Genomic DNA, 25,443 nt, shown 5'->3' on the forward strand with positions numbered 1-25,443 from the left:
ACAGCATTTATGTTAAAAAAGATTTAGGAGACTAGACAGCCCACTATTTGAACAGCGAGATCTCACATCACCCTATTTATGACTATACTAGCAGCAGAAGTAATATCGCTGTACAGCTGGAATCATAAGACTAGACAAGACAGCATGACTTCAAGCTCATTTTGTATGAAATGTTCTTCAATCTCCAAATCACTTTAAGTGCAAGGCTATACAAAATTCCTCATTCCAAGAATTAGTTAAAATTCACTGTACAGATTGAGATATTCCCACGGTAAGGTCTCAAAGTCATGTAGAAAAAGACAGACCCTAATAAGTCCGTAAGTCCAACTGTCTTGTTTTTGGTTTTTTTCCTAAATTATGAACAAGTAGGTAAAGGAAATGCATTGACAATTTATAATAAAGAAGTTTCAATCATCTGCAATGTATGGAGCTGGACTTCATAATAAACTCCATACTTGACAGAAACGAGAAAAAAAAACTGCAAGACAACCCAGAAGAGAAAAATTTAAAAGGCAAAGAACTACCAAATTCACTTAGCAGGACAGAATAACACAGAGTTTGTTTTATTTAGATAGATTTCATAACAACTTCAGAAGAATTAGCAAGTATTTCTCTACTACCTTCCAGTCAGGCAATGGAGACACCACCATTAGCTGAGGAAGTGCACCTTTCTCTCTTCCTCCTACTGTTAGATTTTGGCTTCTCTCTGTGATAATTTTTCAATCACCGAATTCTCATATAAAGTATCTCTAGTGATATTCTCCGAGTGAAAATTACCAGAGTTTAGAAAATGTTTTCTAATGGTACCAAACTGAAGACACTGATACTGGAAAACGTTTCACTCTGTGAGCTATGGTTACCAGGATGAACTCTGCAATGCCGTTAACAGTGAAATAATTATTTAAGCAGTCTGAGGATCTGAGGAATTGCTATATAATTAAACTGAAAGCTTTTGACTGTACATGTCTGAGCACACATTTTTCATCACTTGACATTTTTTGGCCCATCCAAACACTGCAAAGGGAACACTGATCATTATAAACTTGCCACTTGTACATTCTGGAACTGCCAAATTCAGATCCTAGACCAGCAACAATACACCATTAGTAAACCTAAACCATCAGCCTAACATCTAATTTTCAACTTCTGAATGTCCAAATTTTCAACAATTAAAAAAAATCAATATAAAGGTTAAGACTGAACAAGTAAAGGAACAAGACATTGGGAAACCGGTTGCAACAGAAAGAAGCACTTTCTATCCAATAACAAAAGTTTCAATATGCATAAATCCTTGAAAGAAACCTTATTAAATATATTTAACATTTGATTTCACAGACAAAACAAAAATCGTTTTTATTGAGACAAATTTGTTCATGCTGGCATTTAAAATCCCGGATAAAAACAAAAAACAATGGAGTGAATGTAAGAAGTTTTATGATTAACCTTCTGGAACTTCAGTGTCAGTGTGATTGTACTTAATACCTTCTGTAAAACACTGTTCAAAACCCCTTTTTTCTTTTAGGTAAGGCTTCAGAGTATTTTTGACAAGTAAATCAATACCCTCATAAATGAATGATATGCTGAATGAAATAATCCTACATAGCTAGCATGGACGCATGCTGTGTATGCCATTAATTTACTTGTAAACACAGAACTTTCTGTTCACTGCTTTACACTTCAAAACACTGACAACCCAATCTCCCTGCACCGCCTTATGTTATATTTCAGTAACAGTAATACTGCTATTGGTCCTTGCTCTAGTGTTTTCTTCGGCTTTTGTTCTGTTTTGGGGGGTTTTGGGGGGGTTTTTTTTGGTCAAATCATTTATTTTCTAACGAGTTAAGCAGCCCACCATGCCAAATAAGGGCATTCCTAATTACACCTTAAGATGAAAGCCATGACACCTTCATACGTGTACTTCCCATTGGTAAGAATGGGAGCTCTCTCCATGAAATCCGTCAACTAGATTGTCAGAAGGGTGTTTCTTAGATCTTCATTCATTACCAAAAAGGCTGTTTGAAGAAAAGCTTAGAAAAGAATGATGCATAAAGAGAAAATTACTCAGCCCTCTTTCACTATACTGACCCGTTTAGAAGACAAAATAATATTCAGTTCGCAATCTTTTACAGTGCCACTCCAATATCAATGCTTCCAATAAACACATGTGGAAATCTTTTTCCGTACAGATCGTATGCAAAAAATACAGCCCTTTACTGCAAGCATGTACAAGAACTGTTCTGCACATGAGCATTTCATGTTCCTTTCTTCATATACCGGGAGAGGAACTGGCTTCTGACAAAGTGGATCAGCTTGGTCTCTGTGCAGAACATAGTAACGATGGTTGCTGCAAAGCACAGAGCCCCCACGCTGACGTGAATCAGCCTTGCCATCCAACCCTTATCGCAGCAGAAGAATACCTACAACAAAGGAAACAAGCAATTGCAGGAAAACCAATCAGCACAAAGTAGATTTACTGTCTCAATAAAAAATAAGGTCCAACACCTCTCTTGACTATGCTAACACCACCATCAAGCTAAGCACGGTTTTGCCACAAGCACTGATCCTACAATAAATCATCTTTAGTAGTCACAGCATTTGCTTTCTTAAGAAAATTCTGTCAGCAAAAAATGAGCATTCAGCAGATACCTGGTAAACGTGGAAGTTGTTTATTATCTGGCATGCAGAAATACGTTAACCAAGATATTAGGAAAACTCTGCTGGTGCTATTGCGTAAGTCTGCTACTTTGCAGCAACGTACTAGGCTCTTTTCTAACAAAACCCCACTGGAAATCTCCCATTCTAAAATATGAAGCTCTCCTTTCTAAGCCATAATGGATTTTCAATCTGCACATTTTTGTACATTGAAATGCTACCATCTCTGTAATAATTACTCTGCACAATTACTATCCTGTAGTCTGAATAAATGTGATAAATGTGCTCTTGGCAATTTTTGTTTCTGTTCTTGGTTTGGTTGTTTTTCTGCTATCACTTTTTTTTTTTTTACAGAATTTTTAATAAGTTTCTTTGTGCTACTGCAAAATTTTAATTAAAAACTAAGGACATGGATTTATCTACAGACAGCAGAAATGTGTTAAATTTTATTTTACTTGTCAGATACACCTTCTACAGGTGGCAGAGATAACTTTGTATCAAAAATAAAATCTCTCAATATTATATCTTGCCTTGCCTGTAATGCAAGCCTTCCAGCTTATCCTCATAAGCCTTTTTTTGCTAATGGTACTTCTCTGCTTGTGGACACAGAAGTCATTTGACACTAACTTTCACAGTGAAAGTAAAATCTGAGAAAGATGCTTACCTCTGAGAAACCAGTGATTACTCCACTTATGATATAAACGAGTACCAAAAACGGTGAGGGGAGCAAGCCTGTCAAAGGTCTGTAAGTGCTTTCTTTGAAGTAATCATAGATATAGTGGATGCTGTGAGCTATTCGAATACCCATGTTAAAGCAGTTCGCAAGGATAAAGCCTATACTGCCATGCCACTGGGTCAAGAAATAAGAGATGCACAGAAATGTGAAGGACAAGGCCAGCATAACAAAATTGTACCTTTGAAAAAAAAGAAACAACTTAATGTATACAGTTACAGTATTTATTTACTAACTTTATCTTTATAGAAGTACCACCATTTATTTTCCAAAATGAGAAACAGAAATTCTCTTGCCATCTTCTAATGGAAGAAGATAAATTTGAGAGCCGAGATGTTAATAAAAAAATTCATTGAAAGAATGGAAAGTACATCAAACAAATTAAACCAAGAACTACATTATGTGAAGGAAATTCTAATTAGCTGCATACGCATTTCAGAAAGTCAAATGTAGTACCAATGATTAGTAATGTAAACTTATGAATTTTTTGCTGTTTCATTTTAGGTCATGTATTAAAGAAAAATAATGCTAAACAAGATGACACTTTACTTAGTTTGTGCTCCAAACAGTGGCTTTGAAAACAAGTTCACACTTCAAAGGAGTCATGAAAGCAGCCCTTGCTAAGTCTAAAACATAGTGTGAAAAGCAGACCTCATTGAAATTGATTTGGAAAGGCCTTGTAAGGGACAGCTGCTGCATAAGCGAAAAAAGCTTGATGGTAGCACTGGGAAGGCAACCAGGCTTCAAAGTCAATAACCCAGGATGAACACAGAATCAAGAAATAATCCAGGCTGGAAGGGATCTCAGGAAGTCATCTAGTCCAACCTCCTACTTAAAGTAGATAAACCACTGAATTCAGACCCATAATTTAGATCATTCAGAAGTGTACCTGATATACAGGAACTGTACACAAAAAATTTTAGCAGTTGCAAAATTTTAATGAGTTTTAAGTGATAGCCTGTCTTAAAAACTGTAACTTCAAACACATACATACAAAAAACAAGACTTCATATTTAAATTACTTTTCCAGTTAGTGATGTACCAAAAGCTAATTTAACAATCTTTTTATTTCTTAATTTCTGACCTTTCTACCCAAACATTTAAACATTTGCTAAAGCTTCTACATCTAAATCAACATGCAGACAGCTAAAGGAAAAGTTGGTTTTCAGTGGGGCAGGATATTTTATGCTGATTTTAAATGCACCGATCTCTTTATAAGGTCATTACAAATAAATTTTTAAGATGATCAATGTTTATCAACAAGTACAAGCATGTAAAAAAAAAAAAAGTAGTGCATATTTGCTTGCCCATCTGTTGCACCTGGCTCTGGAGAAAAGGAACACAGTCCTTGAAGTGACTGCAGAAAGAAATTTGGTCTTTGGAAAAAAAGCATTTCCGAGCACATATCCATGCAGAACAATTGTTCTGTTTACATACTGAACTCCAAGCAAACCACATGCAGATTAATTACAGGAATATTCTGGGGATAGTATTTCCTACCTGTCTACCTCCTCTTTGCACATCAAAGCAAACGTAAAACATTCCGTTACTCCATTGATAGCAAGAAATAGGACATATAACGAGTAACATCGGAGAAGATCTGGACCTAAAAAACACATTAGAATCATAAGTAGATTATTATTATTTTTTATAAAATCACATTGTTTTTACACTCACTGATACTAAGAGATAAAAGTTGTAATGTTACCACTAATAAGGGAAGCTTAAGTTCATTTGAACAAGTTTTCTGTCTAGAAATCTTGACAAGAACACAAATAAACAAGGCAAAATAAAAACAAAAATAAAACCCAAACCACCCAAGAATAGCAGTTATTATAGTAGCAGAAAAGATATCCATGAAAAAAAAGTATTTTATTAAAAGGGATTTCCTAATTAAAAATTAATATTTATCATAACCGAAATCATCTATTGTACAGGAATTTATGGAAATTAATCCAATAGTCATTATGAGCTACTAAAAGCAATAAAATGTATACTTTGAACACAACAGTAAGAAAAACAGAAAGGCTGTTCAATACATTCAAAATTGTGCTAGATAAAAAAAATATTCAGAATTTCATGGGTCAGAGATAATTTATATGTGACTTGAAAATTCTCCATTCAGCCCCTAATCTTTTTCTTGTCCTTTAGAAATAACACGGGGGGGAAAAAAAAAAAATCCATGCTTTTTAACAGGTTTGTGTGCATCCCTGAATATTCCTTCTTGATAGCAGCAATCTAGTTCATATTACCAAGTCTCCTCCTGTTTCAGTTCTACAGAACAACTGCCCAGTGAGCAGTAAATACACTGCAGACGTGGGGCAGAGATGAAGACTTTCTTTTCAAGTATGCAGAAAAACATTAGACTAGAGAGCACTCAGGAAAAAAAAATAATATATCCATTAATATCTGGTTAAATAAGCCAGTATGCATGCTCAACATTTCATTTTCACACATTACCATTAGGTAAAAAAAATAAAATTGAGTCACTTGACTTGCATCCATATTCCTAAACATAGTCCTTTTCAGTCAAGTAAGCATGTCCAAAAGATTAGGCCCAGACACCCATTCTCAAAGAGAAAGAGGGACAGAAAACATTTTCTTCATAAAAAGAGTTGGCTGCTAGGGTACAGAATGACAATTTTCCACAACATTTGCTTTCAAAATTAGAAACAAATCCGATAGAACCAGCAGCAAGACAACTCCAAACAACATGCAAAAGTTATTAACATTTTTTCTTGGTTATGCAGACACAGGTTTTTCCTTAAAATCACTACACAAATCAAGCACCAGCTTCCAATTAACATGCAAGGGTCTAAAGCAAAAATACCTAAATGCTTAACATTTAAAAACAGGAAAGTGTCCATGGGGTTAGAATATATCAAATGACCTTAATAGTGAATAAGGTAATTGCAGTTTATTTTAATACCCAACAAAAAACATTCCAAGGTTATGGTTTGAAGATGCAGAACTCTGACAGGCACAACTGTCTTCAACACACTATACCATCACATGCTTTCATCTTCCCTGTAACTTTCTCTTAATTATAACAGATGTGAAATGGAAAATGCAAGCTAGAACTCTCCCACAATGGCACACAAGCAAAATTTCCACACAGAAATGCAACAAAAAAAACTCCTCTGAGGAGCTGCTAGATCTTCACCCAAAATAGATCAGCTAGGAACCGGGCTCAGCTACAGAAGGCAGATCATTTTTTCTAGCAGGAGCTACTGTAGGTCAACTGACAAACCACTGAAAGAACTCAAGAAAACTCCAGGCTACAATTTGTGTGTTTATGTTCCAAGAAGGAATTAAATGAACCTCTACTTTCTCTCCTGAAAATCCAAGGTGACCTACAAATTCCGTGACTGCTTCTGTGGACAGATTTGTAGAACTTATTCCTCAATGCGTACAACTATAGCAAGACTGCTACCATTATATGGTTTAGCACTATAAAAAAACACTAGCATTGTTTCTATGCTAAAACTATAGATTCTTTGGTTCCAATTTGTTGTATGGGTTTTGGGGGTGTTGTTATTTTAAACAGCTGGAGTTAGCAATTTTACATCATGGAACAGTCAAACAATCCTTTAAAATGTTCTTTTCCAATGATGTGAAATTGGAGGAAGGTAGAGCCCCAAACTTATTTAGAGCTCCTCAGCATATTCTAGCTTAAGGTGCCGAAGTATTAAAGATGCTATTACAAAGGCATGAGTTCTGGATTCAGCCAAGCTAAGTAACTGATTTCAATAGGAGTTTTACAGAAAAAAAAATTCTGTTGATTTACACAAGAAAACATAATAGCTGTGGTTTCTCTTTTTAAAGAATGGCTTCTTTACCAGCTCTGTAAATCTTTACCTGTTCCAGAACTGAGCATTGAGCCTCCATAAATATCCAGAGCCAACTGAGAATAGGCATAGCCAAAAACCGTGATGGTAAGGCCAATGAGAAGCACAAGTTTCAACAGCAATTCTAACACATCTGCAGCCATAGCGACATCATCCTGAAAAAAAGTGTACTCAGTTACATGAATCAGAATCAATATAGTAGTTATTTTCATGCACAGCGTAAAAAGGTGTGAAACTTATCCTTTGTTATTGAGTTATCCATACACATGGTCTTAATTCCCAGCAATTTTAATATATTTATTATTTCATTCTATGTTTTGCTCATTACAACTTCTACATAAAAATTAGCCGTGAACATCTCTGTTCAAGGAAATGTGCAAACAACACTTGCACCTGTTTAACAGTTAGTAAATGGCAAAGAAGAGCATGGCATCTGCTCAAGGCCACAGTTTGAGTCAGTGGCACAGTCAGATTTTTATTGCTGCATGGGACTACAGGATTTGCCACACCAGAACAAGCAACTTGTCTGTTCTACTACCTCATTACAAGAAGCAGTCTTGTAATTCTCGTAATGTAATTTCACTATATACAATGAAAACTCGTAACTATTTTGCCAGTTATATATATCAGGTACATTATATATAAAATATACATATACGTACACTTTTCTTAGCCCACCAAAGACCTGAAGCATGGGATTTGTTTAACTGCATGCTACGGTGCAAGTAGCAGGATTACTGCAAAAAGTTGTCATAGTATCAGACAAAAGCCCAGACTGATCTTCATGACTGATCAAGAATTTCTTACCTACAGCATGCATGAATATTACTCTCTGGAACAAAGCTCTTGTTTGTTTAACCATTGATACTCCACATACAATTCAAAAGCTCAAGAAAAATACAATTCTTTTCTTCCCAAAACTGCACTCTCTCGAAACATTACTGTTTAATACTTAACAGCTTCTTGTATTTTCAAGTCAGTCAAATATTTTCAGACAGCATTTATTTGATAGAAATAGCATGCTTTCATGATTTAAATAACTGCCTAAGTATTTCTGGAAATACAGAGTACACTAGGGTTTAGCAGATGAAGTTAACCTCAGTTATAATACAAGGCAGTATTATGCCACTGAATAGTTTAATTTCTATTTCATTAGCATTTTACCTATTTTCTTCTCTTTCTGGTCCAGCCTCACTCGACATTTTTGTTCTCCACTTCAACTTTTCAATTTTAACAGCCTTTATACTCAAATTTAAACACACATTTCTGTCAGTCACACTTCTGTGATGCAATTTATCTGTAACAAAAATCAAGCATTTGACATGTAATTAATCCAAAATAAACATACCTGCTTCTGATCCTTTACATTCTTCCCTCTTTCCAACACTTTAGCAAAAAAGACATAAAAACTCTCCTCAATAGGCAAAAAGATAAACCTGGCCACCAGTGAACCAAGATTATTCACGATATCATACACACCTTTTAAAACAAAAACAAAACACAAGATAGCAGCAACCTGTAATTTTTTAGACACATTTTAATTCCAAGTCTTTAACAATTACATGAATTATAATTTAACATTTCCACTGAAAAAAAGGAAAACAAGTGGAATTTAGTGCAACATTACAGCAGTGTTCCCTAAAAATTCTGACAGTCACAGCAACCACAGCTCAAAATTACAAGGCCTGCTCATCGATGGCAAAGCTAGGACAAAAGCATCAACTACAGAGATGTGAATCTAGCGACAGCACCAAGCCACATTTAAAATTCTTACTGTAGAGGAAGTTAAAAGATCCTGATTAAATTCACTGAATGAGAACAGGAATGTAAGGATTTACTGATACAGGAGAAGAGAAAGATACCTATTTTTAGTGTGAGGTCCTTCTTTCGTTTTACTTTCACTGAAGTGGAAGGGCAATCCTACATGACATTTTACCAGCACTTCCACCCTCAGCAAGATACTGCTCCAAACCTGCTAATACATCTATGTATGTTTGTGTGTATATATATATACACACACACACAGAGTACAGTCACTGAGAGCATACAAAGTCAGGCATATGGATAAGTACGTACACTTTCACAGTGAAATAACAGAATAAGGCTCTGGCTGATTTCACAGGACTTGGAACCCCTGTTTCTCAACACTTTGAGAGTACAGGTATTTTTGTACTCTTTTAAAGACCCTCCAAGTAAAAGGCAGTTCAATTGTTTTACAGGGGAGAAGGATCAGAAGCGGCTCCAGTTACTGGTGGCACGCAAATATACTCAGTATTTATGGGGGAACATATTACTACCAGCAATTAAAAGTAATTCAAACTAGTCAAGAAACTTCTAACAGCGAGCCAACAATTACAGCCTATTTTCCTTCCCCAAGCCATAAAGACCCGAGGTGCTGGCAACTCAGTCATCTGAATGGCTACTGCCATACATTACTCTAACCACACTGAAGTCTTTTACAGAACATAATTCAGTTTTGAGATGCAATCCTATAAACAAAGATGTTCTTGTTGTAACGGCTAACACAAATTCAAAAGGAAGACAGAAAACAGCAAGAAAACAGAATTACAAAAACTGAAGACCAACAACTATAACACACCAGATACTAAAGAAGCTTTTTTTTTAAACAAAAAAAAAGAAACAAGATACATGGTATCTCATATTCAATTGGAAAGTTTTGATTCAAAGAAAAAATAAAATTAAAATCCAGGCTCTTAAATGAAATTCTTTTCTGTACCTCTATCAATCATTCTCTGAAATGCATCCCAAAGTCACAAAGGCTTTGAAATCTTCTCAGACTTTCAAGTTACATTCAAATACTTTCAGTCATTTTCAGAACCATCTGAAGAGCAGTGACTAAAACTGTGTCACCACTCCACAATACCATCACACTTACCCTGATCTCCAAAATTTAACACGTTCAAAAAAGTCATCACATATCGTTCACCTGTAAGTTCAAAATAAAGAACTTAAGAACAAGTCCCTAATCTTTCCCAATACTTGTCCAGACACTTCCAACATTAAGTATTCAAGAGACAAAGTCAAACAGGACAGCACCTAGTTCAGAATACCCTCAAAAACTTCATTCAGGTTGGTAACATCTGCTGGCAACAGTCTCAAAGTCGCATACCTACACCTCCCCCAGCTTTCTCAAGCTTTAAGTCAATTTCGCAAATAGTATTCACTAACCCTTCTCCATCACAACTGCATGTCAAGCCTCACCTTCTGTCAAAATCTGTTTCAAGAAGGATTGTTTGAAGAAACTCCAAGTCAACCATGCTTCCTTCCAGTTAACAAAGGTCTGCAAAAAAAGTAGTACTGAAATGTAATGAACATGACTGAAACTACAGAGTAGAAATTGAAAAAAAAACCCCAAGCACAATACTCTAGGCTAGCTCTAACTGTACTGATGAGGAAAACCCACAATGTCATAGCTGCTTACAACTAATCTAAAACATTGATAATTCTAGCACCAATAGCACTCTGATCTGGCAAAGACTTTTTCCCTTGCTGAAAATTATTGCTGCAGATAAAGTACCCAGACAAACTTTCTACAGAAAATACTATTCAAAGAGACTGCAGAAAAAAATCCATGCTGTTTAGCATCCCAATATAACTTTCACCTTCACTGTAGATATAAATTGTTTACTGTTCTTCAAACCATCCCCACAAATCTTGCAACCAAGAACCACCTTTATCTTTTCAATCTGCAAATCTTTTTCAAAATGTCTTCTTCCTCACTCTGTGTTTTCATTTCTTTCTTGCCTCATTTTCTTTTGAGAGGACATCAGAGATATTTGAGTATCCGTAGGTTGCTGTGTACCACATTCATTTTGTGGAAAAGTCCAAGTACCAAAATTCATGGTAAAATAGTTCTGTTTTCTTTCCTCCCTCAGATCCCATGATACCTGGTCATTCCCCGGCACGCTATAGATATTCTATCTCCAGTTAATGGTTTGCACAAAGATACTAAGAGATAAGTCAGCAACAAACCCATAACAACAGAAAAGTCAAGTTTCATAATGTTTTTCCGACAAGGATTTTATTGATACAAACCACAAAAAGAATTTGTCATTTATTTTTTTTAAATCAGTCATTATCTTCTACAATGCAGAGATACCCTCAAAATCACTCAATTAACTCCACTATCTCAAACGAATTTTCAAAGCGCTCTCAAGAAAAAAATTAAAATCAAGAAATTAACTGTGCAACCTACCTCATCTTCCACCAAGTTAGGTAATAAAGCTTTCATTCTAGCAACTGGAAATGACTTCTTTGTTGCTTCAGGAGACCCCAAAAACATCACAAAATAAGTTACATAGCACGTTACCAGAACACTGACATATAAAAGCTGGAAAGATAGGGAAGGGAGAAGAAAAACAACCAGTGATATAAACTTACAAATGCAGAATTACATGCTAGAGTTCTAAATTCAGTGAGAACAAAATGAAGTAGTCCTTATTCCTGTCAAATTTTAAATGAGCTAAACACTTTAACTCCCCAAGAACCGTGCTGATTTTTTTTTATCTGTAGGTTATCCTAGCTCTTTGCCAACTTTTATGTTCTATTCAGCATTTTTAGAATGATTGAAGTCCAATTATAAAGCAATTATTCACTCAGTCAAAAACCAAGTTGACAGAGTAGCTACCATCTATATCACTTTCTTCGATCAGTTATAAGCTGTCTACCACAGCCACTGCAAAAACTGAACAAAAAAATAACCAAATGTCCACATATGAGGTGGATCACATTTTCATTTATATGATATTGCACAGGTGACAACCCTATTTTTCAGGTGCCAATATATCCATTCTTCATTTAGTAAAGAAAAAGTTTTAATCCAATTACGTTACACATGATTAGCACCCTCTGATAAAGTGATATAGGTTGGCAGTACAGGCTGATAAAATCATACGTGATTATAATCTTCTACACAGTAGAATCCAAAGTCTAATATTAATACTTAAGCCAGGTAGTGAACAGAGTCTTCAAGTATTAGAATGTATACCTGATTAAGAAGAAAAGTTACATAAAACTTATACAGAATAACATAACCTTATTTGCAAAACATGCCTTCACAGACAGAAGAAGGTGCTTCCTTGTACATCCATTAAACTGCTCAGGGCCAAAGTGCCAAGTCAATAACGAGTATCAGGAAAATGCTAAATACAAGTGCTAAATCTTAAACCTCCCAGGAGCATTTTCTCTCATCCCCTCAAAGTTATTTAGCAGGCTAAATGTCAAAGACAGCAGCAAATAAAAATTCAGATGAATCAAGAATTCATAGAAGAGAACACAGGAAACTTACCTGAGCCAGGGAAAAAACATAGAGGCCCCACTGAGGATAAAGGACTACTAAAATAACCGTCAAAATGCATTTTGACACTACTGAAAGGCTTTCAGCAATAACCTTTAAGAAAGAGAAAATAGAGAACGTTTATTTTCTGCCAACTTAACCACATACACAAACTTACAATACATTAGTTTCACACACAGAATTTATGCAGGAATATAAGACTTTCAAAGGCAGTGTGACTGTCACAGAGTTTCTTTCTGCTGAGTTGGCCATCTTAGACTGTATTTTCACTGTAAATTTTCTATTCTTGCATTTCACAATTCCTCTATTGCACTTTCCCAGTTCTTTGTATGGGACATAAGGGAGAAAATTTTGCTTGAGACAATCATGTTCTCAATTGTTGCATTTCACAATTTCATACCAACAATCAATCAAAATGCAAAATAGTAGACACTGTGTGCCTCTCCCTCCAATTAAAACTCATGATTAAGCATTTAATGATCATTAAGGTGATAATTTCTAAATAAACCAACTTTCTTGCTTTTACAGGTACAAATTCATATCTGTGTTACAACTATGTCATACAGTACTAAACAGTACACACAGTTTTGTGCAGTTTTTATATGCTTGAACATAGAAAGATCTAGTTCAGGAATCTGTTCTTTTTCAATAGAGAAACATAATTTCCCCCCATACGCATATACCCCATGTACTTTACTAACCTTAAGTCTCACAAACAAATGAGCTTGTGCTAAAACCCAGAACGGTTCTCCCAGAAGCTCAATAATTGCAGAAAGACCAAATGCCACTACACCAGCCTGATAATGAGGAACCACAGAAGGATCAGGTACTTCAAGCAAGTGTAGCCAGACGAAGCCCAAGAAAATAGACCAAAAAACACCAAGAGGGACTCTAAAAAGTTAACATAAAAACAAATCAATAGAAATGTTACTTTAGCAGAAAAAAAAAACCCAAAGAAAATTAGATTAAAATGTCACATATGGCCATAATAATTTTTAAAATAAGGCCCCAAGGAATTAGCTTCTACTGTTACTATACCAAGAATACCTTCTTTTTCTTTTTTTTTTTTTGTAACAAACATCTTCAAGGCACTCTTTGCAAGACACGGGAAACATTTTTTCTGACTTGCCTATTTTCTACTCAAGAACCTAACATAAGGTCAACTATCTGCATGTCTTGTTCACTAGGACCAAATAATTCTGATCCCACATCAGCCTGCAGAATACTGCAAACCCCCCTCATTACTGCAATTTTTATAGGCTGTGGTTACCAGGGTTTTTGCAGACAAGCTTTGTTGAATCTTGCTGTAACAGATAAAGATGCCACCACTCCAACTGCTAGTCTCACTCTTCCAGAAATCACAGGTTCTCCAGAGAGCGACAGCAGAATAAGCAGAAGAAAATGCATGCCTGCACCTCAGGTATGCCAGTTTACAATGCTCTACCGGAGCTCAGAGCTACTTCAATTAGTGACTGTAGCTAAAAGCCAACCTAGGCACAGGAGTGCAGATGCATATTACCTTCTGTTGACACTACTTCAGGAACACAATGCTTCTGGCAGAGTGCAGAAAGTTTTACATCATTGCAGCAGGATCTATTTGACCCTCACATTATCAGTTCCCTAAGGTATTTGACATCAAGCTCCTAAGACATATTTCAGATCCTTCAAGAAAGTTAATCTTCATTTTAAGTTACACGTCTCTACAAGGAAAAATTTAAAAAGAAAAGGTGCACACAGTCATTGTTGCCTCTACCATTTAATGCCCACCTGAAAGGCTGTCAAATAGCAGAAAATTGACTATAATGCAGCAAACAGAAATGATCCAATACATTTAAAATATTAGTACTAAACCTATCCCTGAAAGCGACAATCCCTCTTCTTTATACCTGGATGCAGATGTCCACACATAACCCCCTCAATTCCTGGGCCAGATCTAATTAACAGCTGTGCAGTTCCAGAGAAAGTCAGTAGGGCGCCCCAATGGAAGACTACTATTTTATCATGCAGGGGTAGTTTTCCAACATATCAGGTAGGTAAACTTACTTCCCAGCCCATCTAATTGTAGCTGCACAGCTGCTAGATCTGACAAAGGGGAAGTAGCAGAGAGATGCATCCAGGAACCAGAAGGGACAAACAAGTCATAAAATCCACTTAGCTGCAATGTGCTATTACACTCTCTGGCTGCAACTTCACGGAGACTTTAAGCTAACCACTTTCTGCTACAACCGCCACTACAGTTGAAAGAAGTAGTCCTACTTACTCCCTGTTGCTTAATTCCAACTCTTTCTTTCACCTTTTTACATCTCTCCTACCCAACACAAACATTTATGTTGCCATGCCAATAAACCACATCAGGGCTCGAGACTTTGAAAAAAAATAGTTCGAAGGGTAAAAAAAAAATATCTAAAGCAGCTTCACAAATGCACATCAAGTAATGAAAGAGCAAGACTGAGCAGGCAGAGAAAGAAAAAATAAAGGACTATGTATTTGTGCAACAGGGTTTTCCTTTAACAACTACAACATAAATGAAACTTCAGGCTAAGTGACAGAACAAATGGCTCCCGATAACACCTTTGGCAATGCACTTTCTCATGTGCTCCAAAAAGAGAACTAGTCCATAAATGCTAAAGCAACAGACTTGACCAGTTACCTGCATCAGTCCTGAAACATGACTGAGGCTACTAAATGTTCAATGTTGAAATAATTACCTCAGTAAATAATTGTTCTCATTTTATGAGCTCTCAGACAAGAATTAGAAATAAATTCTTAAGAACTACATTTTTAAAGGTATCTTACGTCAGCCACAATAGATTAATTGTTTTGGTCCAGTTTCGTTTTGTACTTCCACTCAAACAAGCTCTGCGAAATGCCTCCCTGGCTAGGAAGACAACTGTTGAATACAGTAGAGTTAGCCTAAAGGAAGTGAGGAAAAAGAAAGAGAAAATTATTTCCTTACCTACTACTGCTGAAATCCTTCATGCAGTAGCATCACTGACAGTTTTTACACAGGACTGCTCGACACACAAATCTAACAGGTACGCAAAGAAAATACGGTGATATGAGATAAATTATCATCCTCTCGTAAAAAAGGAGGGGAAGTATTACATGTGATTATTCAAACAGCAAAAATACTTTAAGCATGCGATAAACCAAAAAAACAGTTGAAAAATTTGTCATATAGCAACAGCACATAATACGCAATTGCGTCTGGCTTTTCCTCAGCAAGCTGATGCTTTAACATGGAAAACAGGCCAGCAGCACCTTTGTTTCAGGCCAAAACAGAACTCGGGAGACATTCAACGACCAAACATTGTAAAACACCTAACGGTAAATTCAACAGCGTTATGCAAAGCATGATTAGGGACGCAGCCCGCAGACCAGAGGCCCCCGACATCCTGCACCAAACACAAACGCTTTCAAAAAGCCCCATCACGCCGGGAGACCCGTTCCCAGGGAAGCCTCACGTATGTCAGGCTTCGGGCGAACAGCGCGGTCGGGATGCGGGACACGGGCTTCCAGCCCGGGTGCTCTTCATCCTCCTCCTCACCTCACGTTGACCACGCCGATCAGCTCTCTGGAGAGGTAGCGCAGAGTGAACGCGTTCAGCCCGAAGGTGACCACCCGGAACAGCACCTGTGAAGGAAGCCGCACGGGAAACACCTGCGGGCCGAGCGGGGCTGAGGCGGCTCCCGCCAGGCACCGCGGAGCAGGAGGAGGAGGAGAAAGGAGGGAGGCGGCCCGGGGCGGCCCCGCACCTGCAGCAAGGCGCTGGAGGAGGCCAGCCGGGTGGTCTGGCGGAGCGCGTCCCGCGAGGCCATCCGCTCCCCGCCCCGCCCTGCCCCGCCGGCAGGAAATGGCGCCGCCGCCGTCGCGCCGCGATCCCGTCAGCGCCGCCGGGACCGCCCCGGCCTGCGGGCGGAAAGCGGGCACAAAGCGGGCACGGGCGGCGACACCCGCTGCGGAGCGGGGGGAGCGGTCTGCTCCTCCCGCCGCCCGCAATGGCGCGGGATGAACGTCTCCGGCCGAGCAGCGCTTTCGACACCCGTGGTGAAACTTCCAACGTAAGCGGGCGCTCCAGGTGCTAAAACCAACGTCCAGCACCAGCTTTCTGCTTCGCAAGCAAGCGTTCCCCAAAAACTGCACACTGGCCTAGGAGAAGAGGTACCCTATTAAACAGAATTTTCTGACAAGTGCTATTTCCCAGAGATTTCTGAAAAATCTCTATGTGCGTTCCACCAATTCCTTTCTAAACGGAGGGCAAACCCACCAGTCTTCCCTGACTTAAGGAGTTAGACAACCGAAACTGAGGTGGAATGCCCTCACTGCAGCAGTAAAGTATCTGACTTCATTCTATGTTTAAAAAAAAAAACCAAAACACACACACAAAAAAACCCACCAAACAAAAACACAAACCAAAACAAACAAGCAACCCCCAAAAACCCAAACAACCCCACACCTTCAAATAGCAAACACGCAATTTAATTGTAACAGACTTGAATTTAAGAACACATTGACTTGAAGTCTTCTAGACAGGTAAGACTTTGGACTCAGTGTAATTCAGCACAGTAGCTCCGGACTATTTCAGATTATTATTTAAGCAGCAATATATAAAAGATTGTATCTCTGTTACAGAGCATTCCACTCAATAGCATGGCACTTCTGGCTCAGAAGTCACATTTTTCTTAGTAGTGCTACAGTTGAACTAAAACTTTTCATGACTAACAGCAGCTGTTGAAAAGAGTGGGGGGAAGTATCTGAGCCCTACTTGATTTCAACTTCTTAATAACAAAATATGAACACCAACAGTTTAAATCAGTATCTTAAGCTAGATAACCAACCAAAATTCTTCAAGCTCATACGAAAGAGAAGCCGTCTCTCTGTCAATTTTGTCTTCTGCATGAAATCCCCTCCTCCTCTGAGGCATTACACGCACCACTTGATTCTTTCCATGTTCAGAGTAAAGTTTTTCAGATTTTTTTTTTTCCTTTCACCATTTTTCCTGATAACATTAAGTAATCTGGAAGTGGTGTATACATGTGGATGTAGGTGGCAGAGGAGGATATCCTATGAATTCTTTTCAGTGTGATACTAATATCGGGAACACCTAACCTGTAAAAACGTAACAACAAGATATTATCCCATTGTAAAGATGGGGACATGGGGACAGAGAGAAGAAACTAATCTGTGTTGGGTAATTGCAGACATAGGAAGAGATCTCAGAGATCGTGGGTTACAGGAGGGTATTCTAGCTAGAAGGGAGGAAACACTGCCGTCTCCCACCTCCTTTAGGCAGTTTTCCAGTTCTCAAATGGAAAAGGCAATTAAAAATGTTGTCGTAACTCAGGCTCTGGGCCTTTCTTAGTGGCAGTAATGGTGTCAGCAGAAATCAAAAGACTTCCAGTATGTTATGGCTTGTGCTGATGTCAATAGGGGTGGTTGCACTGTGCAGATTAGAACCCATCACAAATTACCAGATATGCTGCACAGGGAAACAAAAATGCAGTCGAGAAGCATAAAGCATGCAGCATCTACCAACACTCCAGTAAGGATTCAGGGTATTCTCTCCATATATATACACAAACATTTTCACAACAAAAGTAGGAAACTTCAAGGAACAAAACAGGAGAAATCAGTATGCTAACTTGAGGCGATAGTCCAACCTTTTTCAGGAATCTGCCATGGGCAACAGTAAGTGACAGCTAGTGATGTTTTCTTGGACAGTTTGGCTTATCACCTCATAAAGCTGAAACAGGAACAGCTGCAAAGCATGGGGAGGTGGAAAAAGAAGATAAACAACTAACTTCGACTGCTTTTAATAGGAACCGGCTTTGCCACTTTACAGCCTTTTGGCATTAATGCATTTAAGCCACTAGATGGCAAACGGCCTTTGAGGCAGCCAGCAGCAAGACACACTGGTCAGTCCCCTCAGCACATGCTGGAGGTTAGACTGAAAGTGAGCATTTTTACTCCAGTAGCATCTTTCAGATTCTGCTGCAGGTTATGTTAGAACAATAGTTAGAATAGGCCAACTCCTAATAGCAATGTGGCACAACACAAGTCAAAATCAGAGTAAGAACAGTATTTCAAACTTACAAATTGACCTGTCAGCTAACTTGATTTTATTCACAACTGTTTGAGAGCAGGCTTAAAAACTGAGCTGACAGAAAATGCTTATTTTTAGTAACATTATTTGAGAATAGGTATAACTTAAAAGGAGGACCAAGTTACTGACTGGCAATACGGTGTCAAGAAAGCTTTACGAGAATATGCAGTCAAAAGAATTGTTCTCCAATTCCCACAACAGGCAATGCCCACAGGAACTTTCCTGCATCCTCTCACTGCAACATATATTCCTTTTGGTTGTCTTGAGGCAACTGTTTGTGGCAGCATACTCTAAAATAGTTTACTTTCCTTAACAGCAAAGGAGGCAAGATAAACTAACTACACTTCCAGAGTTAGGCTGCATATGGAACTAAACTAGGCTAGATGTTCCTCTAGCACAGAACACACACTTTGGCTTTGGACAATGGGATAAACCCCTGTTATTATTAGAGCTATGCGGAACCTCTATGGCAGAGAGAACCCCTTTGATCTACTACCTCTTCCAAAGCTAAAACAGTCCAAAAAGACCAGACAGTTGTATGTACAGACCTTAGAATGAGTTGGGACTATTCCTTCAGACTTTCAAAATGAAAAATCTTCATGTTTCAATAGGTCAGTAGCTGTGTTCCACTTGAGATAACTGTATTTCATTACCCCATTAATAAAGTAGTTCAAGATGAAAGGTGGACTTCAACTTCACATCACAACCTTTACATAAATTGAGAGTAATCCAGAAAATTTAAAACCTCTTAAGAGCAGTTGGAGACCTTCCACAGTATCACTTCCTTCAGAGGGGAAATCCTCTTCAGCTAAAATATTATAGCTAATGTCCTTCAGGACAAAAATTCCCAAATTAATGACAAAGTGAGACTGGAAAGCAGGAATCTATTAAATCAGCAGTGAGACCTTGAAACAAGACTGATCAGTTGGAACTTCTCATCTGTTCTAAAACAAAGATCTCATTGCAGAACCAAAATAAAATCCAGTGTAAATTATCAATAGTAAATTTGCATTTTATTGCAAATAAAAACCCAAATATATACTGTACTTTATAGCTAGTAATATATTTTAATATATAATAATATATAATTATTAATATCAAGAAACCCACTTCATTTTATTTGTGGGTTTCCTTTCCCTTAAAGGTCCCCCAAGGAATCAAGTTAGAAAACCAACTGTGCTATGAAATAATAGGCAAAGTTCTCTGCTGCTGCCCGATACCTCCTAGAATAGTGCATGATACAACACAAAATGACAGACTAGGCTGTGAGCTGAAGACTGTAGATTTCTGTAGCTGCTGAAAGTTTTTAGCTTTACAGTCCAGATCAATTTTAGAAACAAGCAAAATACTCAAAACCCCTGGTGCTGGCTGAGAAACCTTCCCCCTCAACAGCATCCTGTCCAGTTGATTCAGTGCAAAGACCAAGCAAGATCCCCAACACCCACAGGGAGCAGCCAAATGCTGCTGCTCATGTGCCCAGCCCTGCTCTGTGCCTCTGCAGCTGGAAGGAGAGGCTCTGAGGGCAGCAGGCCTTCCCAATAGCATGTACTGCATTAAAAGACAGATACACACTTCTCTTCCCATCTCTCTGGCCTGCAGCATGATTCTGTCTCACGGCTGGACACGTGGATTCTAGCAAAGGAGATGAGTGGGTACAGAACTGGAGCTGTACGCTACTGGCTCAGCAGAGCTCACTTATCACAATAGCCCACACTTTGTAGGGAGTGTGACACTTGATAGAACTGCTCTGCCTCTGCTACAAGTCCACACTTTGCCATTTGATGAACAAGGACAAAATACTTTATTCCTGGGGTGGCAAAAGATTGTTTTCCCTATACTGCTCAGAAGCCTTGTGCCAGCATAGGACAAGTTATGTTAAGTCTGGGTTTAATTCTCTTTGTTTCTTTTTTTAAAAATAATGCATAGAAGAGATCTGTCTCTCTATTCCTGATCATATAAAGCTTGTTCCTTTACAGAAATAACAAGGAGGTTGGGGTCAAAGCAAGGAGTCATATGGAGACTTACCAGACTAGGGACTAAATATCATTAAGCTTTCTTCCCTCCTCTGAGCACCCCTCTCAGATCAGGGATGTATCTGGGCCTGAGGATGTAAAATTTCCAATTCAGTGCAGAACTGCAGGAAGCAAAAGAAGAGAATCACAGGCCATTCACTAGCAAAGGACACACTAGGAGTTACTGCTGTGGGAGCTTCTCTTCCCTCCAACCAAAGTGTGCCCAGAGGACTTTTTAGATTAGTTTCCTCAGGCCTTGTGGACTGAGTTAATCTCTCTGTGCATGTTAAATCATTAAACAAGAAGTCACTTTTTTTTTCCTGGCTGCATTATTAGTTCAGCAAGGATTTAATTTACATCCTTTCTTTGGGATGGAAGAATAAATAGGCTTTCTGAAGAATGCAGAGGAGTGTTTTTTTCTGTGATACGCAACATTTGAAAAATGCACTGTCTCGGCTTTCCAGAGTAGCCTTTGACATTCTAGTGTTAGCATTAATTTTCCTCACACATTTTCACAGTGCATTGGCCTTTAGTGCACCATTTATATGTAATTTGACCAACTGGTTTTGCTGCCTTATCAATTTCACCTTTAAATTCAACTTTTATTTATTGGAAGATTTTATGTATTAAGCATATGGAAGATTGACACTTTCTTATATGCAAAATGTAATGTAAACCAATGTTCAACTCAAAGGAAAAGCAAAAAAAATGCAGCAAATATAGAAGTCAAACAGTAAAATATTTAAGGATGGGATAGTGCTAAGTTTTCAAAAACAGTGCAAAATTATTACACTGCATACTTTACAGTAGATTAGACAGCTTGTAAGAAATCGTATACAAGATTAAAAGAGCAAAAATGAGTGTTCTGCACAATGCAGTCTACTTCTAATAAGCTTTACACTTTTCTTGTTCTCTTTGCAATTTAAAAATCTGTAACATTCAACATACATTCTAAAAGTCTACAGAAACCTCCAAGTTCTTTAATCTGGGGAAAGTAATAAAGTCCAGTAGTTTTGTCAGTGGAACTGGCAAACTCCTTGCTTAAAATTCTTGCAAAATTTGTACATTCCTTAAACATGTACATAATCAATTCTGCACAATCTTTACTGTCCTGTGTGTTCTAAAACTAAGCATTTCCCTTGTATGTATTTATGTATGTTCAACTGAAGATGATTTCTATTTTGCCTTCCTCAAGGATAGAAATACAGAAATCATTTTCGCTATGATCTAACAGTCTCTGCCTTACCTGCCTCTTAACTGGCTTAGGAAACTTTGTATCAGCCCCTCACTTCGAACACTGAATAGAAAATTTATCTAATTGCTGTGTGCTTTGGAAGCCTATCGATACATAAAATGAGAAAACTAACATGGAACATCTCTTGATCTTTTTGGAAAGCTTATAATGTCAGCAATAATCATAAATAAGAAGTTCCCTTGTGGATTGTTTCCTTCACCTTGTAAAGTATTAACTGCCTTCATTTATTGTTCATGTCAGATATACACAACTTGAACTATCACTATGATAAGTACTGTTTCTGGACAGTAGTACATCCCAAATTCTAACCTACAAATCTCAATTATAAAGGTGGCGATGAGTAAGTGCTGAGGCAACACATGTACATTTTTCCTCCTTCCTATGCATTCTGTAAAATTAACTTCACAGTTATACTTGCTGCTGCAGATTTGGTGTTGACTCATGCATTTCTACTGAACATACAGAAGTGTTTTCTGGAGCATAATAGCCATAGTAAAGTTATAGAAACAGATTTTGCAGCTGTGAGCACTTGCACTTGAAAAATCTCTACTAGCTAGTGCTTGGCATCTTTACACTACAAAATCATTCCATAAGCTCCAGGCTACCTCCCTTGAGGAAAAACACACTTGAAAGATAGAGAGGTGCAGAAAGCCTACAAAAGAGACTTCTACTTGCTATACAAACACATACATTCACAAACACTATGTGCTTTAATAGTCACACAGAAATAAGGCTTTGTTCATTAAAACAGTTCACAGCTGTTGAGTACTCATGCAGAATGTTCCTCCTATATTTCAGAATTCAACAAGAAGTGTTATTAAACTTGCTTTGACCTCAGCATGACTTGTTTGTGCATGAAACAGCCTTGAGACTTTTAAAATCAACAGTGACAATAACTCAATGAACATGGCAAAATACACACAGTGGAAGGATTCAACTGGCAAGTGTTTCTGAAACACACATTAGAGGAGTTTAGATTCTTAAAAGGCACTGAATACAAGATATTCCTGTTAAATATTCCAGTTTCTCTTTCCTTTTGTTCTTTGAGTCACCTGAAGAGTTAGTTTTGAAGTAGATGCAGACATGCAGGAGTTATACTTAACAACCAGGAGGATATCTGACTCAAAACAATGTTTTTGTTACTTAAGTAATTCAGCATCTAGGAGAAGAATAGCTTAAAGGAATGCCTTATAAAGGTTGAGAATACAGAACTTGTGAGTCACCATACACTGCCTTCAAATTACATTTGTAAGATATTATATAATATTGTGCATGATCACCTGTAGAACAGAATTAATGAGTCAGGTATCTCTTCATGTCATTTATTTCTATCTCACTTGAGAGCTGACTTCCATTCTTCACTGAAATAACCCCTCTGAGCAAGACAGTGATTAGTCTGACAAATTGACAGAATAAATTATCTCCATCCCCCTTTTATGGGACCTCACCTAGCATTCATCACAGTTATGGCTAAGTGAAATACATTTTTTTGGATTCCTCTTATTCCTTAGTGACAAGCAAGGAATCTCTTAAATAAAACAGTCCCATCATATGTTTACCTATTCCGTTTCAGAAACTCCCACATTATCCTTCAACAGCTAAACTGCACTTTCAGTACAAAAACCTGAAATCCAATTAGGAAAAAAACCCAAAAAACTCACTAGCAATACAGGAAACAGAACTTAACGCTATGCCCAGCGGACCTTTCTCAGCTACAAATAAGGGAAAAGGAGAGCTCCCAAAAAGCCTATTTACCTTTTAGTGGGAGGTCAACTAAGACCAACTTTTTGATATAGAAGAACAATATTGAGAGTCAAAATCATCTCTGCCTCTAATCCAGATGTCCATATAGTCAAGTTACTGAGCTTCATTGCCTCCATTTGAATTGAAAACATGACTTCACTGCAGGTCTTTCTCTTCAGATGAAAGTACAATTATTTTCTCATAGCTCAAGGAGACCCAAGGTCACAAGACAACTCACCTTGACAAGTCCTACTGTTTTCAGTTCCTTAGGAACAAAACTCTACTCTCCAAGTTTAGCTTCACTGCCATCCTAGCTGGCTCAGTCTGTAGGCTTATACGGAACAAACAAACATGGGATGGCTTAGGTCTGAGGACACCAGCTGTCCCCAAACATTACAGTTCTGGTGATGAACAAATAGAAAAGACAAGTGAGATTAGTCATCACATGTTTCTGCAAGTCTTTAAACACAAGATCTTGTGCCATGCTAACAATGTTAGGGGATTTCCCCAACCTTGCCCCTTAAGGAGATTGTGAAGTAGAAGTCCCCTCTTGCTTCCATACTAAATAAGCTGTTCTGTTTTATTTCCTCTTAAAGACATACTTTTTCTCCGCTACGCCAGTCACTCTGAGTTTGTGCGCTAAGCAGTCAAGTAGAAAAAAGTACATCCCTTTGTTTAGCCAAGTTGTAACTGTATTACCAGTTGAACCATGATGTGTCAACAGTTTGTCTGTAACCTGGAAAAAAAATAAGAGAGAAATTAACATATCCACTCTCACTACTATGATGTGGTTGAGGGGGTGATTGTTTGGGAGTTTTTTAAGCAACAGGTATATTGGGCTAAACTCATAATTGGAATAAAGCCCCTAAAGATAACAGCAGCAATCAACTGTTGCCTCAACTGGGCTATGCGTTTTAGCTTCCTCTCTCCCTCTGCAGGTTCATGCTTTAGTTGCACAGGGTAAAAATTTGCCTATTACAACAGAAAACGCTGTCATCCTTTAATGCATTCCTGATCACGCCTACATCCTGGTGGAAAGATTGGTTGTAGTACTGTCAAAACACTTGGGCATAAATTATTAGGCAGCTTACTCAAATACAGGAGGTATAGCTTTAACATGACTAGAAAGGCACTCTAGACACATTTAATGGGCTCTGTTTCCTTCCCCTGATAATCATATGAGGGCTGCATGGGCACCTTGATACTGGTATCTTTATATTCTTTATAATTCATATGTTCCTAAGGACTTATACTGTGAAAAGAGCTATATATGCTACCAGATATTCCATTTTACCAGAAAGTCTGCATCCCTACCAAGAGTCATGGTTTGACTTCTTGCCCAATGGAAAAGAGGTTGGAAACAAACAAAGTCAACTCTATAGCCCACAAGAAGCGAAAGTAACCCAATCAAAAACCAAAAGTAGGCCTTCCCAGGTTTATCTAAGTTCAAAATCCTTAGGAAAATTTCTTGTCCTTACCGAAGGGGAGAAACTCTGAATGAGTGGTAGACAGAACTGCTCATACCAGATCAAAGGAGCTGGATATCCCTCTCGCAAATACTGGTGTCCACACACAGCAACATACATGCCTGGTAAGAAAAGCCACACCCTGGCTCTTGTATTCTGCTGTTACATCTACAACTATTACTTATACCAGAAGAGAAATACCACTAAATGGAAGAAATCTTGTCTTCCTGACTTCATAAGCATTGTGTTAGAAAGCTAAATGCACAGCATACAACACACTATTAATCTGGAGCCATAATCTGTTACTATTACCT

At 37.9% G+C, this 25,443-nt stretch overlaps 1 protein-coding gene across 1 annotated transcript; it reads right to left on the minus strand.

Moving 5' to 3' along the window:
* Positions 1 to 547: 547 nt before the first annotated feature.
* On the minus strand, positions 548 to 16,422 carry RFT1 (RFT1 homolog). The gene is made up of 13 exons (XM_069812461.1): positions 16,306 to 16,422; positions 16,098 to 16,183; positions 15,347 to 15,463; positions 13,252 to 13,441; positions 12,542 to 12,643; positions 11,450 to 11,584; positions 10,456 to 10,534; positions 10,130 to 10,180; positions 8,582 to 8,712; positions 7,244 to 7,388; positions 4,886 to 4,991; positions 3,317 to 3,566; positions 548 to 2,417 (listed from the first exon to the last, which is right to left on the minus strand). Exons 1-13 carry the CDS (start codon positions 16,366 to 16,368, stop codon positions 2,253 to 2,255), a joined length of 1,620 nt encoding a protein of 539 aa, XP_069668562.1. The 5' UTR covers positions 16,369 to 16,422; the 3' UTR covers positions 548 to 2,252.
* Between the last annotated feature and the right edge of the window lie 9,021 nt (positions 16,423 to 25,443).

This window comes from Haliaeetus albicilla, chromosome 24 (genome assembly GCF_947461875.1).
Source record: "Haliaeetus albicilla chromosome 24, bHalAlb1.1, whole genome shotgun sequence".
In the NCBI taxonomy this organism is placed as follows: Eukaryota; Metazoa; Chordata; class Aves; order Accipitriformes; family Accipitridae; genus Haliaeetus; species Haliaeetus albicilla.